General features: G+C 49.6%; 3 protein-coding genes across 3 annotated transcripts; 2 read left to right on the forward strand and 1 right to left on the reverse strand.

Annotated features, from left to right (window-relative positions):
• Positions 1-942: 942 nt before the first annotated feature.
• Positions 943-4,843, forward strand: K441DRAFT_567482 (uncharacterized protein; the record flags this gene model as incomplete). Its single annotated transcript, XM_067643801.1, has 17 exons — positions 943-1,046; positions 1,241-1,375; positions 1,488-1,962; positions 2,020-2,087; positions 2,173-2,456; positions 2,513-2,600; positions 2,657-2,699; positions 2,908-2,928; positions 2,985-3,033; positions 3,091-3,175; positions 3,235-3,253; positions 3,328-3,377; positions 3,565-3,607; positions 3,854-3,892; positions 3,938-4,031; positions 4,059-4,135; positions 4,373-4,843. 17 exons carry the CDS (start codon positions 943-945, stop codon positions 4,841-4,843), a joined length of 2,145 nt encoding a protein of 714 aa, XP_067502555.1.
• Positions 4,844-5,608: 765 nt separating this feature from the next.
• On the forward strand, positions 5,609-7,304 carry K441DRAFT_154506 (uncharacterized protein). The gene is made up of 3 exons (XM_067640217.1): positions 5,609-6,680; positions 6,730-6,803; positions 6,856-7,304. The coding sequence occupies exons 1-3, from the start codon at positions 5,703-5,705 to the stop codon at positions 7,067-7,069; spliced, it is 1,266 nt and encodes a 421-aa protein (XP_067502556.1). The 5' UTR covers positions 5,609-5,702; the 3' UTR covers positions 7,070-7,304.
• Positions 7,305-11,032: 3,728 nt separating this feature from the next.
• K441DRAFT_697488 (uncharacterized protein) lies at positions 11,033-12,864 on the reverse strand. The gene is made up of 2 exons (XM_067652979.1): positions 12,379-12,864; positions 11,033-12,330 (listed from the first exon to the last, which is right to left on the reverse strand). The coding sequence occupies exons 1-2, from the start codon at positions 12,566-12,568 to the stop codon at positions 11,360-11,362; spliced, it is 1,161 nt and encodes a 386-aa protein (XP_067502557.1). The 5' UTR covers positions 12,569-12,864; the 3' UTR covers positions 11,033-11,359.
• Positions 12,865-13,169: the final 305 nt, after the last annotated feature.

Raw genomic sequence — 13,169 nt, forward strand, 5'->3', positions numbered from 1 at the left:
TTTCTGGCACAAGTGTAAGCTGGGAGTCTTCTTCTCCGTGTACCGGCCTTTACGAATAGGATTGGTCTGCCAGGTGTGTATCCATGATATTCAGCATCCTCTGATATCGGGTTTTCCTGCCGGGTACCGGGGAAATCCCGATCATTGCACATATCTGTATTTTCCTTGTGTGTAGGAGATAGGTTAATGGTGTTTTTGCTGGTGTTTGTATCATGAATAGAATCCGTAAAGATGGCTGCAGGTAGAGATAGCGCTTTCTCATTAGCTCTTTCTGACCGAAGGTTTAATTCCCTACCTTCCTAGTAACTGCGAAACTCTCTAGTCATTGGCTCTAGATGCAGTTTTTTAGCAGAGGTTACTGAGAGACTAGCTTTTTTGCATGGGTATGGTTGGATTGAATTTTCGATCTGAATGGTTTTGATTGCATTTTTATCAGCACGGTCACCCGTAAAATCCTGAGGTATTGCGGGATGTGAGGACGAAATCAGACGTTCTGGTATTTGAGCAATCTGTGTTCCACCTTCTTCTAGCACAGGAATTGTAGCAAGTAATGCTTGGTCATAATGCCTTGACCTTCTAGGCCTATGGGGAGGAAGACACTCGATTTCGCTGAGATAGGCTTCAAGGGTGATGAGTCCCTGGCGAGTAATGTTGTTAGTGACCGAGGTTAGCATAATGGATAACAGTTCAGGAGATTGAGTAATAAAAATCTGCTAAGTTCAAAAGAACGTCTGTTCATGTCTTGGTGGATGTGAAGTGCATCGATTACAGGGATAGGGCGTTTTAACATTGCCAAGACTGTAAACTTTTAGTTTCGTGGTGTCATCGCGTCGCACTAGGAAAACACCAATTTCTCGTCCTCACAATTTCTACTACGTGCCCTTCATGGCTGTCTCCCACCTTGATACCGAAATTGTGATAAACCCTGAACCTTAGGTCAAAATGGCGTCTCGACCAACCACCCCGATGTGGACCGAAAGCTCCCCAGAAGTGCCTGTCATCGAGGATGATGAGCCCTTCGCCGACATCGTCAGGAAGCTCTCTTTGTAAGCTAAGCTCTGCCCTCAATTGACTAAACATTATTTTCAAAGAGGTATTCGCCTCTTTGAGGTAATTGGCTTAGCGCTGTAACTGCTCGATGCTGGTCGCCGTTAGTGGTCAAAAAAGACTGTTTCCTATTGTTTCGATTGATCATTTCCATTTGTAGACAGAGTCTTGGGCTAACCTCAATGCTAAATAGCTATTTTGCAGATGCCATTGAAGCCCCTCATAGTTTTGGCGAGCTTCGCACACTCCCAACAGGTCGGTCTTTGGCGCCACTAATTAGATATCTCTCCGATGATGTTCATCACCCTGCCATAGTATCAGCTCTTCTGTTAGTATTCCATAAACCCTCGCAGATGCTGGCAACACCGAGTAGCAGCACACCAGCATCTACGTGGCTTTGAGAGTAACAGCAGAGTATGTTTATGCTGACTTGGTGGTAGCGCTCTCAAGACGCACTTTTCAGCTCTGGAATCCGATGATGATCGAGGAGTCAATGAGGCAAGAGGGTATGCCTGTGAGATTGTTGCTTGGCGGTTTGTGACGCATCTCTCTGAAAGAGAGGCTATCGATTTTCTTCTTTACGAGCTGCCACCTGTGGCTCGTGGGATAGAGCAATCCCAAGATGCGGAGGCAAGAATAACAAGCCAATCAAACGGCAACACAGCAAACAACTCAGCGCACGAAGGCACACCACTTCTTCCAGAAACGTCAAGGTCCGAGAGGCTCCGATATTCCCGAACGTCATCCCATTTTGGTACGGACTCGGTCACCGAAAATACGGCGGGCGCTGCCCACAGTGACGACTTCACTTCTCAATTTGTGCATCTTAGTGCCTTGGAGATAGCGGCCGTTTCTGGTTCCAAGAAATTTCTCAGCCAACGTGCCGTCCAGAAAATCATAAATGGTATATGGCGGGTGAGGCATATTGCGCGCACCCTAACTAGCCAACCTTCCATGTGCTAACTCTTTAAGGGTGACATCGTGTTTTGGGAAACATTGAGTGTAAACTCCGTCAAGCAAGCTAAATTGTATAACAGAAGGTGGGTTCCGCTGGAGTACCAACCAGCTTCTTCATTCCTTTCAACTTTTGATGATCACTTCATAACTTTGCTGATGGACACAAAGGCGTGCAGACCCTTTTTGCAGACTGCGAGTTCCCAGATATTTGAAAACATTCGAGACTATTTTCTTTGCAACATTCTTAGCTTTGTATTATGCTGTGCTTGTTCAACGAAGTTTCTCTAGAATAACTCCTGCGGAGATCCTCCTTTACATATGGATTGCTGGATTTGCATATGATGAGTTCGGGGAGATTCAAGACGCTGGACAAACCTCCTTCTACACTACCGACTTTTGGTTCTTGTGGGACCTCGGCATCGTAGCAGTTGGGACAGCTTTCCTAGTTCTAAGTAATCAATCATCACACGATTAGAGTAAGGAGCCGCTTTTAACTGACCTAATCTAGGAATTGTTGGACTAAATATCAATTCCGCCGAGATCATTGAAATGTCATTTGATATTTTGGCTCTGGAAGCACTTCTTTTGGTTCCAAGGTAACACGGATAGACTTCTACCTCCATCTGCGGACCTAGCTCTAACGTGTGATCAGAATATGTTCTTTGCTGAGCTTAAATCCGTACTTTGGGACGTTAGTAAGTGTTTCTTTCATCCATTGGTGTTTTTTCTTGTTCAGACTTGCCTCTAGCGGGCCGTAGTTGGTGGCGGCTGGATCTACTTCAATTGTCCTGCCACCCTTTGCGGCATTCAAGAATCATTCCGGGGTCTGCTAATATATCTTCCACCATTTGAATCATTGTTTAATTTTCATTTTCGGGCACGCCGAGCTAAGGAAAAGCACAGATACCTTGCCTTAAGGAAATGGTGAGTGGACTGTAAACATCTGGCGGTGACCCTGACCGACTGTGATCGACCCGCAGACGAAAGATTTTTGTAAATTTCTTTCGTTAGTAATTATACTTTATCTTGGTATGACCTCACCGCTACATATCCTAAAGCACTAACGAAAAGCTGATGCACACTCAGGATTCCTGACAACTTTCACTCTACTTGCCCGAGATCAGTTCACCCCGAGTGAGATGTCCTGGATCCTGGTTAAAGTATTCTTTGGGTGAGTGAGGCAGCGTTGGCCCGCCACTGCCGTCACCAATTCGCTAAGTCCTCGGACAGGTCAAGCTATCTTGGATTCGTGAGTTTCCCGTAGGAGTTAGAATTGGGCTGAGCCTGCATGAGTGCGCAAAGTGACTGACGGAGCTACTACAGGATGTGGCTCAGGAGATGTACAATCCCGGAAAGAGTAAAAATTGCTCGAAGTTCCTTGCTTTCTGACTAGTTACTAGTTCCCCATACTTTGGACCGCCCGTAATGGTGGGACTTCAGCCTCTTCACCACATGCATTTCCTGTCCGCTGACCAATGCTGCAGCTGGTCTTCGTGGCTTTGACTAACATCCTCCTTATCACCTCATTGATCTCGCTGCTGTCGAACAGTTTAACCAAAGTAAGAAAGACTCCATTCTGTCGTCTGGCCATTGCATCGCCCTAGTAAGCGAAAATGATGGTCTTGGCAAAATGGTTGGACAAGACCGAATATTTTTACAATCCTTGCAATCGCATGGAACACCAACGCCAGCCGAATGGATTCTAGCTACAGAACCTCCCTCCGCCTTTTCGCATTAGAGAATCTGCACTTGAGAGAATCTCGCGTAGGCCGGCGTGGTTTGTGCCTGAAACAATCGCAAGGCGTGCTAGTTATGTGTAAAAGTAGAGTATTCTAACGCTTAATGTTAGGTTCTGGATCACGCCCGCGACGAATATTTGTATATGTGGGTACTTGGCGCAAGGCTGACTTCACCGCAATGCCTCTGACCGTAGATTCACAGTTACTCGGTATATGTCTTGGAAGCCTCCACATCGAACCGGTTAACGTATTATCTTCCGCCGCTGGTGAGTGCTTCTGCTATTTTCAGTAACATCTGAAACGCTGCAAAATAAGCGCCGGTAACTCCATACACTCGCTACGAGCATAGCCTCGGGGTTGATTTACCCAACCATCGAGCACCAACCGCTTATGTTTACCCCGTCTATTTACTTTTTTTTAAAAAATCCTTGAATGCTTGGGTTTGGCTAGCGGTGATCTTAAGCCTTGCTCTGGTAGTTCGGGGCTGAGTGGTTGAGATGCGCAGCTGTTGGCGGTGCATTCCTCCGAATCCTATTCGCCAACTGACCTTGAGCTGCCATTCGCCTTTCAGCGTTTTTAGATGATTTTTACAACGGTGTGGTCGATAATGTGACTTACTGGTGCTGCAGAACCTGATCCCACTTTTTTTCCGACCGCTCCGACTCGTCCTTCCAGCGGAAAAGTTGAGAAGCACTCGAATAGTCCTGCTGAGGCTCACTCATATCCCTTTCGTTGCAGCGATATGGGTCTATGAACATGGATATAGCTATTTCATGAATCGTTCGATCGGTCGGGCATCGCGAGTATCGTCGATGGGAGGACCCGCACCTTCTCCAATGATGAAACGGCCACCTCTGAAGTCATCGGTTAATTCTCCGCGACCGTTGGCGCCTGCGACAGGCGTCCAAGCCTCCCTTGACGAGAACCTCCCCGGCAGATCTCCCATAGGCAGTCGCCACCACACCGCGACGGTCTCCTCCGAATCGGACGCCCAGGTGAGATCATTGGTTCTCAAGCTCAGTTCGCAAGTAGAGCAGCTCACTGCTATGATTTCTCAGCTACAAGGGCAACGGGATGCCGAAGATATCAAAGGGGATTAGGCACTGGCCATGGGTCACAATACGCTACTGAGTTGCTTTCATTGCGGCGAGCCAATGTAGTCCGTTTCTCTTTCTCATTTCAAATTGCACGTTTCTGTTTGCATTCGGAGCGCGCGAGGGCAACTGTGTTTGGTAACTACCTCGAAGAGTATCAACGTTGGCATGCATTAGCATGGGGCGGCCCCGCCGGGGATTGTCCAAGCGCGGACAATTTCATAACGCACTTTATGCAGGGGCCACTCTCACCGTTCGATTGCGGCTAAGTTTGAAGGCGCGTGAATTGGCGCAATCTGATTCGGACCGCTGGGCGGTTCCCGACTCTCGGGTACGCTAGAGCATCGGCCTCACCCCTCCCCATGCACCTTCCCCCTCCGAGCAGGGGCCCAGCCCAGCATCTCCTAGCAGCGTTTCTCCTCTACTGCAATGTCGCTGCAGTGCCGCTCCTGCGCGACATGGCCGCTGCTGCACCGGCGCAGCCTCAACTGGCCCTTCGAGAACAGCTGCGCTCATTGACGCCTGCCGCCCGCGGCTGGAGCAGACTAGGGTACCCTTCTCTCATCTCCGAAGTCTGCCTCGTTCTGCTTTACCACACCGCCGCAACATCTGTAAATACCTGTAACTTGTTCTTTTCATTGAGGCTGTTCTCTTTGCTGAATGGCCTAGATTTATAGCTCGGCCCAGCACTCCCAAAGCCATCACATCTTGCCGTCCACTTAACTGCAGTTTATTGTTATATAAATCTACCTACCATCACTCCACATTCGTTCCAGCCAATACTCACCTGAGCATCTGCACTCCCCCACCACCCACTGCCATTCCTTGGCACCTGACTCGCCTCCGTCCTGCTAACTCTAACAACATGGACCCATCAACCCACCCTTCGCCTTCCACAATGCCCCCATTTCAACGCTCCATGAAATGCCCCACACTCGGGAAATCTTCTACTTACCCTTCTCCGGCTCGAAGCGATTCTGATACCGTGAACTACTCTCCAGATGGTCTTGGGTTATACAATTACTCGTTACCGCTCTCCGCAGCCGCAGCCCAAAGCAATACCACTCTATATCCGCCTTCTCCGCAACCCACAGAGTCCTGGGTAGCTCACCTTACTTGCAGGACATCTCCTCTTGTGACGGAGGCCCATACAGACTCCTGGCCGAGTCTTTACGAACCGCCCGTTTCTCGTTCGCCTTTAACATGGAACAATTCGTTTTCATATCCTTCCGCGGGACTTATGGATAACCAACATTCGCCGGGCCCCTCAGGTGGTCATGCTCTTTCTCACAGATCATCGCTGTCCTCTTCGTACGACGCGTCAAACTATTCCCAAGAGGAGCTAGAGACGCGGTTTGCTCCAAAGGTGAAATTGGAAGCACAACGGGAGAGGCTTATTGATGACGTCTCGTCGCCGAGCCATGGAATAAGGCATGAACCCCAAACCGTGTCGCCAGGGCGCCTTTCTATGATGACATTCCCCTACGCCTATATGTATGATTCGCCAGCCTTTACCAAGTTTGAGTCTCCATTTGAAGAGCAAGGCGAGTTTGAAGAGAAGCACATTGGTCTCAGAGACATAACTGGGAGGAGAAGGAGTTCAGGTAGGAGAGGGCATACGAATGGACCCGTCGGTAGAACGCGGATACGCAGGAATCCAACCACCCCGGAAAATGCGAACTTTTCCTGTCAAATCTGTGGGAGGCTGTTCCAAAGGAGTTACAACCTCAAAAGCCATTTACAAACGCACAATCCTACAAGGCCACACCCGAATCACTGTCCTTACCCTGGATGCGAAAGGAGATTCGTTAGGAGGACTGATCTGCTTAGGCATGAGCAGAGCGTGAGTCTGTCTAGACTGCTGCTAGGGAAATTACTGATGGGCTCCTTAGGTGCACATCAAGGCTCGCAATTTCAAGTGCTCTGCGTGCGATGCACACTTTGCGCGGAAAGATACCCTTCGGAGGTGAGCTACTTGAGATTCAACACGCAGCTCACGCGCTAATTACAGGGAGCAGGCACGAAGAAGATGGCTGCCCTCGACGGTTTGAGCTCATGCATCAAACTCTGTCTCCTGAGACTACCTCAACGGCCATTGGAAATTCGGACGTCCCACACAACCGGCAATCAAGCAGTTTTGGGATCCATTCATCCTCTCCTATTTCTCCTATGACACAGACCACACCACTTTTCAAGGATGATGGTTTCCCGGTAAGCCCTACTGGATACTAGAGTCTGAAAGCGAGGCGGTGGTTAGGTGCGCTTAGAGTTCCAAAACAAGAAAATGGTGTGTCGCAGGTGCCAAGAAGGCATCGGCGACCATTGCGCTGGGTTGGCTGTTTTGACACGCAGTTGGGTGGGCAGCAGTAATTACTTGGGCAGCATTGGATCCTGCAATACCGCAGGAAATTCTGGAGTACTGAAGAAATGGGCATTTTCGGTGTTGGTTGACCCCAGGGTTCCTGCGACTTAAACGTCGCCATGCGCCGTGCAGTGCGGTCGCTTTTCTTGTATTTGTTATTGAGATAACTCAAATCAATAGTTCCGCAGTCTGTTTCTCGTCTGGTACGTGCGCTGCCATCACTGTTCTCTGACCTTGGTTGCGGGCAGCACTGACCTAGTGACAAGGTGTCAGAAGGACGGAACGGTTGTCGAAGGATTCACAGCCCTGACAGTGCGAGGGAAGCAGGCATCGCTGCTGTCAACAAGGGATGCCGACCCCGCGTACCAGGGATCAGCGCAATGACTATGTTGCAATGTAGTCTCATGCATGAGCCAGCCGTCTCGTGAGACGCTGGCCCGCTGCAATCCTCTCACTTCCAGATTGGCTGAGAGGAGGAAGAGCAGCCGCTTTCTTGCGCTCTAACGCATAGTGCAGCACATCAAGGACAATTGTGCTTGTTGATAGACGCTGCAGTTTCTCACTGGACCAGTGGTATGGCAGCATTAGCTCGGCGTTAACGGCGCCATAGATGGTAACACCTCCTTTCATTTCTGCAAGCCGGAATAAAACGGCAGTCTATTTCGCAAGGGTCTCTGTGTTTTGATGTATGCGGCTTTTGCTTCGTTGGGTTTGTGTCAGGACTTCAGCGCCTATGCCCGGACTTCTCTACATGCTGCTTTCTTGTTTGTAACGGATCCATTCCTCTGCAGCGTGCATGGATCATCCGTTTTCTCGAACGCGAATCAGCGCGCTTAGGCCGAGATGAATCTGGCATGGACAGACGGGCCGGAAGCGCTCCAGGGCGTCCACCCAGACGCATCTCGCTTCAAACACCCCTATCTCTGCATGCTGCATGCATCTGGCCCAGGAAGCTGAATTTGGATGCCTAGCGCTGCCTATCCTAATCGATACATTCAGCTTCGCGCTCGCCTCGCGTCATGCTCTAACGCCATGAACGGCATACCCTGGGATTCTCCAATTGATACACGCATGCATTCCTGCTCTATCCCTGGCTGATCTGTTGGTGTTGGTTATGTTGCCTGCCCAACACCTCATGCAATAAGAAGACTTCCCCCGCCAGTGCTAGTTGGTTCGGTGCTCGGTTTGACGTGTCCAGTTCGGGTCCGTTGCGTTTCTGCAGCGGATGGCATCGTGGCTGAGTAGACGTTCAGCCTCATCCACCACATGGAAGTCCCGGCAGCACATGACTGACGAAGCCTGCGCGCGATGCCCTCGCATATGCGGACCGGTCCTCCATCTGGATGCCTTGCCCGAACGGCTCTTGGCATACAGCTCAAATCGCGTTTTCAGGGCGATCTCATCCGATGAGAGGACGAATGAGGGTCCCCCAACTGCGCCACCAACTAGCGTTCTTAAAAAGCGCAGTGCGAGTGGTCGCGGTAGAGTGGAAACAATGGGGCGGCAATTAGGCAAGTTTTGCTGTCTCCATTCGACGATGATCGTGATTGACAAAAACTCATAGAGCACTGGGAAAGCAGCTATTCATGCCGTGAGGATCAGAAAGCCAAGTCTTGACCTCATTATTAAGGTTGTAAACTGACAGGACTTTGCAGCCGGATTTGGTGATGCGTGGTGGGCCTTGACTCGGTTGAAGCGCGATTGCAAAACATGTCTATTGAGGATCTTTGCCACTCACGCCATCCGCATGTCCGTGCTGGCACGTCAACCACATTTTCGCATCCGTCCCAATGCCACCCCTCGCACGATCGCTCCAACCAAGAGCGTTAACAACATCCAAGCTCATCACATTTCCGCCTGATCAACGGACTGAATGCCTGCAGAACGTTGTTCCCTCGCCAACGACTAAATTATTTGCTGCAACCTGGACCACAAATCAATCTTTCCCACGAAACCCACCTGCCAAAAACGGATCCTAGTCCAAGAGATCTAATCAAAGTCCGGAGACATTTTGACTAGTTGCTCCTGAGCTCTATTAGCCCAAATACGAACCTCGTTTTCGGAATTGCCTTGAACCGTTAGCCGGCCTCGTCTGCCGAGCAGCTTTCCAAACAACCCGTTGAAAAGATATCATTCAGAATCTATCCGTTCCATAGCAAACCATGCATAAGCTCCACAGCATCTACATACTCTACATGCGGAATGTCTAGTTAGACCATCAATGTGCCAGTCGATTACAAGAAAACTCGATAGTCGCAAGGACTGCGGAGCTAACCGCGCCAAGACAGACGTTTAATTTCGCAGACACCACAAACCCCAATTTTATTGAAGTAGGGCTAAAATATGGAACGTTTTCTTTAATATTTAAAAACGTTTTTGATCAAACTCATGATCTCCAACATTTCCAATCTGCAACCGTCGTAAACTACTCCTCGCCGTGTATTATAGCCATTCCCCATACGCTGGAGCCCTGGTCAGAATTCTAGACCCCAGAGCCAGCGACTATGCACCGGACCCTTTGCTCCCAGACTATTCGATTAAGTAAGATTGAAGCAAAGAGGATCAATTATATAAAATCCCACACTACAAATCAGTACACGTTCCAGCCGTTGCCTCACCTCATATGCTACTCCTCTAAATCCTAGATGTCTGCCAGCACCCCTATCTTCCATCCCCACAGTAAACTCCAAGACAGCTAGGTGCTAGGGCTTCAACCCTTTTACCAATGGCTAGGTCTAGCAGGAGATGAGCAAGGGCGATCCTGCGGAGCAGTCCATTGCATCTTGTCCGAAGGCGCACCCTCGTCTCCCATATGTAAAACATGTCCTCGTGGTAGGCGCGAGGAGCTTTCTAGAATATGCTCGTTTGCTGATTGCATGCATCTTGTATAACTGTTTGCACCCAGGGTCAGCGGATTTTCCCCTGCATTCCAGTGCCAAACCGTCAGCGCAGTAAACGCAGCCGACCCACACGGAGCCCTTGCTGCATAAGCGCTCAACAGACGCCAATAAGCGCTAGGGCGCGGCAGTAAGCGCGAACACGTCGTTTAACACATGCACAAAGGCGCTTGGCGTTACCCAGCGCGCCTCTCTCCCGCCGGCGCCGCCGCTGGAGCCCGGTGCCGTGGCTTAGGCGTATGCAGTGTGCGTCTGCCGCCGTTAGTCAAATCTCTACTTTGACCTCAGTCGTTCACTAACAGCTCTCTGCTGCTTTTAGGCATAGAACCATAAAAGGGGCCGTTTGCAGCAGAATCCACTGAATGTGGTCTTCTCATCACTCATGAGCGAGAGATTTCAATTTTTGATCCATCAAATATCCACAAATGCGAACATTATTTGGCAAATCTTTCAAAAGTGTGCTCGTCTGTACTTCTGAAGGGTTGTAGGTTAAGGGCTTCAACAAAGCGAAATCCAGGCATAAATTAACTCCGTGCAACTCCCATATAACATTCTGACGCGCCTTGAGTGTCTTGATACTCTACTTCCATACCTTAGGGAACATCACGCTAAAGCGTTGTGTAACCTCGCAGGGATTTCTCTTGAGTACTTGTGGATCATCGTAGATCGTGAATGTGGCATTTCAAGGTAGCCACTACCTGGAAACCGCTCGCGTCAGTAAAGTTCTGTCGCAGAATAGATTCGACGCTCGAAAGAAAGGTCCTGAAAAGCTAGATGTAGGTCTACAGAAGTGCGAATGAAGGTACATTGGTGATTAGGGTAAAAATGCTGTGATATACCTGGCTACACGAAGGAAAAATACATCTATGGTGTAAAGTGGTTGAAAGTGTGTAAATTACACCGTCATTAGCACTACAATAATCCACAAAATTCTCTGGGTTCATGAATTAATGCTAGCTACACGTATAGAGAATGTGATCGTACCGCGAATAGCGAGACATTGAGGAGCATCTGTTATAGTAAATATCCAAAGCCGTTAAGATTCTTGTTTCAACCCTTTTTATTTATTTTTGGGAAGAGGTGCGTCTTAGGGATGCAGTCAACTAGACCTATAATACAACAAAGCCAGCGCTAACTAGCGCCAACATGTTTTCGTTCCCGCATGTACAAATCTTGAAGCTTCATATCATCGTAAACTAGGCATTGCTACATTATCATTTCGTACACTTCTTAAAACCCTGCCTAAGCCATAGAGCCGAACGTTCAAATGAATGCGTCATCACTGAAGCCGCCAAATGGATTTGGGGGCCTCCATCCCATACCACTACCACCACTACCACCAGGGAATCTGGGGCCCATCCTACCATCCCGAGGAGTACCTCCCGGCCCTACAGGGTCGTAACGAGCCCCAGGGGTTGCCATTGGGTCATAGGCTCCGCCCAGCCCCTGCCGCCCAAATAGCGGGTCGTCGAAGGTCGGGTGCATACCCCCACCACGTCCTGGTTGGGGAAGCCCTCCTCCAAAAGAAGGTCGAAGGGGATCGTGAGGGCCAAGGCCCGGAGGGTAAAGATCATTTTCGCCAATATTTAGTGGGTTCCGACCGCCCGTCCCGAAGCCGCGTGGCGGTCGGTTAATTTCATATTCGTCTTCAAACCCGGGCATCGGCTCTGGCAGCGGACGTCTCGGGTCGGGGCGCACGGCTAACGGGTCGTTGAATGGATAAGGTCGAGCTGGTTCAGGCTGCGGGTCGCGGTCAAGAGGGTTGTATCCAGGACGTTCGGGCTCACGGGGCGGTGGCGAACGTCGCCGGTGTCCCTCTCGTGTATCGCTAGATCCCGCTTGTGTTGTTGTATCTTCGTATCCTTCTTTGCGCAGGCCTGGAGCAAGTTTCTGGATGATACTGATCTTTAGGAGCGCCCCCAGGTCGGTCAGACGGCCGGGGGATATGAAGACGTCTTGGAGAGCTTTTGAAGCATCTTCGGTGGAGCTATCGGAAGACGCTGGTGTGGAGGGGAGGGAAGATTCGGATATGTAGTCCTTGACGGTTACGTCAAAGTTGGTAGTCTTGTCATCGCCGAGAGCAATTCCGAACGCGACAGCTTTCCCACCAAGTCTGTTCACCTTGACCAAATATTCCATTGAAGATTGCGAATGCGCATATCGAAAGGCATAGGAAGAAGCCGAATTCCACTCTGATGGCAGAGGTTGTGAGTCATTGGCTTCAGATTGTACCTCTAAAAGCTGTCAGTAGGGCATGCAAAGGGAGCAGCTAGGGAATGTACCAACTCGGTGGTCTTCTCCGAGACCTACCAGCCTGAAGCCTACAGCAAGCATTCCGGCGTGCACAGCAAGTGCAATAGCATCAAAAGGGTTCTTAAGCTGTGGTGTCACGTCTTTAGGCAGACTCAAAGCCATGAAGGTTGCTAGTGAACCCGCACCGAGCGGGTTTCCGGTGGTGTTTGGTCGAACCATGATATCAGACCAAGTGGAACTGTGGAATGAATGATAACAGATTATTCATAGGTTATAGGTCGTAGGTCGTAGGTTTGAAATGGGATTGAGAAGTCTGATGTATTTAGAACTCACAGCTTTCTGGCCGTGTCTCTCGGAGTTCTGCGGGGTGTGGGCCAGCCACGCCAGCCTTACCAGGCAGACAACGGAAGCGGTACGTTTAATCGTTACCAGCCAGCTTTCCTACCCTTTCCATGCCTTAATGAAGGGCTTCGAGTCGTTTAGCAGAGCTTATAAAAGATTATAATACGGCCTTCTTAGCGGAGCCATAAAAAAATTTTTGCGTATTCTATTGTGGTTTTCTTCAACGGCTTGACCCAAATGTATCTGTGACGGTAGCCGAATCGATCGCGTATCGATTGGCTTGCGCATGTATTTCAGATACGGAAACTTGGAGTCATTTGACTCTGAATTCAATACTCAAGCGAACAGTAATACACATTGCAAATTTCCAGGGCCCCCTGAAATGTGAGTCCCTGCAAGATTATGAACGCCATAAAATGCTGAAACCACAGCTCTACCCGCTTAAGTAAAAAGTGCCGAAACAAATGAGGGAGCGGGC

The sequence above is a fragment of the Cenococcum geophilum genome (genome assembly GCF_001692895.1).
Source record: "Cenococcum geophilum 1.58 unplaced genomic scaffold K441scaffold_29, whole genome shotgun sequence".
NCBI classification, from domain to species: domain Eukaryota; kingdom Fungi; phylum Ascomycota; class Dothideomycetes; order Gloniales; family Gloniaceae; genus Cenococcum; species Cenococcum geophilum.

Bases quoted from the DNA above. Each gene is read 5' to 3' on its own strand.
- K441DRAFT_154506 (XM_067640217.1), top strand. From the start codon at position 5,703: ATGGACCCATCAACCCACCCTTCGCCTTCCACAATGCCCCCATTTCAA. The intron at 6,681-6,729 runs GTGAGTCTGTCT...TGGGCTCCTTAG, and splicing joins TGCTTAGGCATGAGCAGAGC to GTGCACATCAAGGCTCGCAA. The intron at 6,804-6,855 runs GTGAGCTACTTG...TACAGGGAGCAG, and splicing joins CGGAAAGATACCCTTCGGAG to GCACGAAGAAGATGGCTGCC.
- K441DRAFT_697488 (XM_067652979.1), bottom strand. From the start codon at position 12,568: ATGGTTCGACCAAACACCACCGGAAACCCGCTCGGTGCGGGTTCACTA. The intron at 12,331-12,378 runs GTACATTCCCTA...GACAGCTTTTAG, and splicing joins CGGAGAAGACCACCGAGTTG to AGGTACAATCTGAAGCCAAT.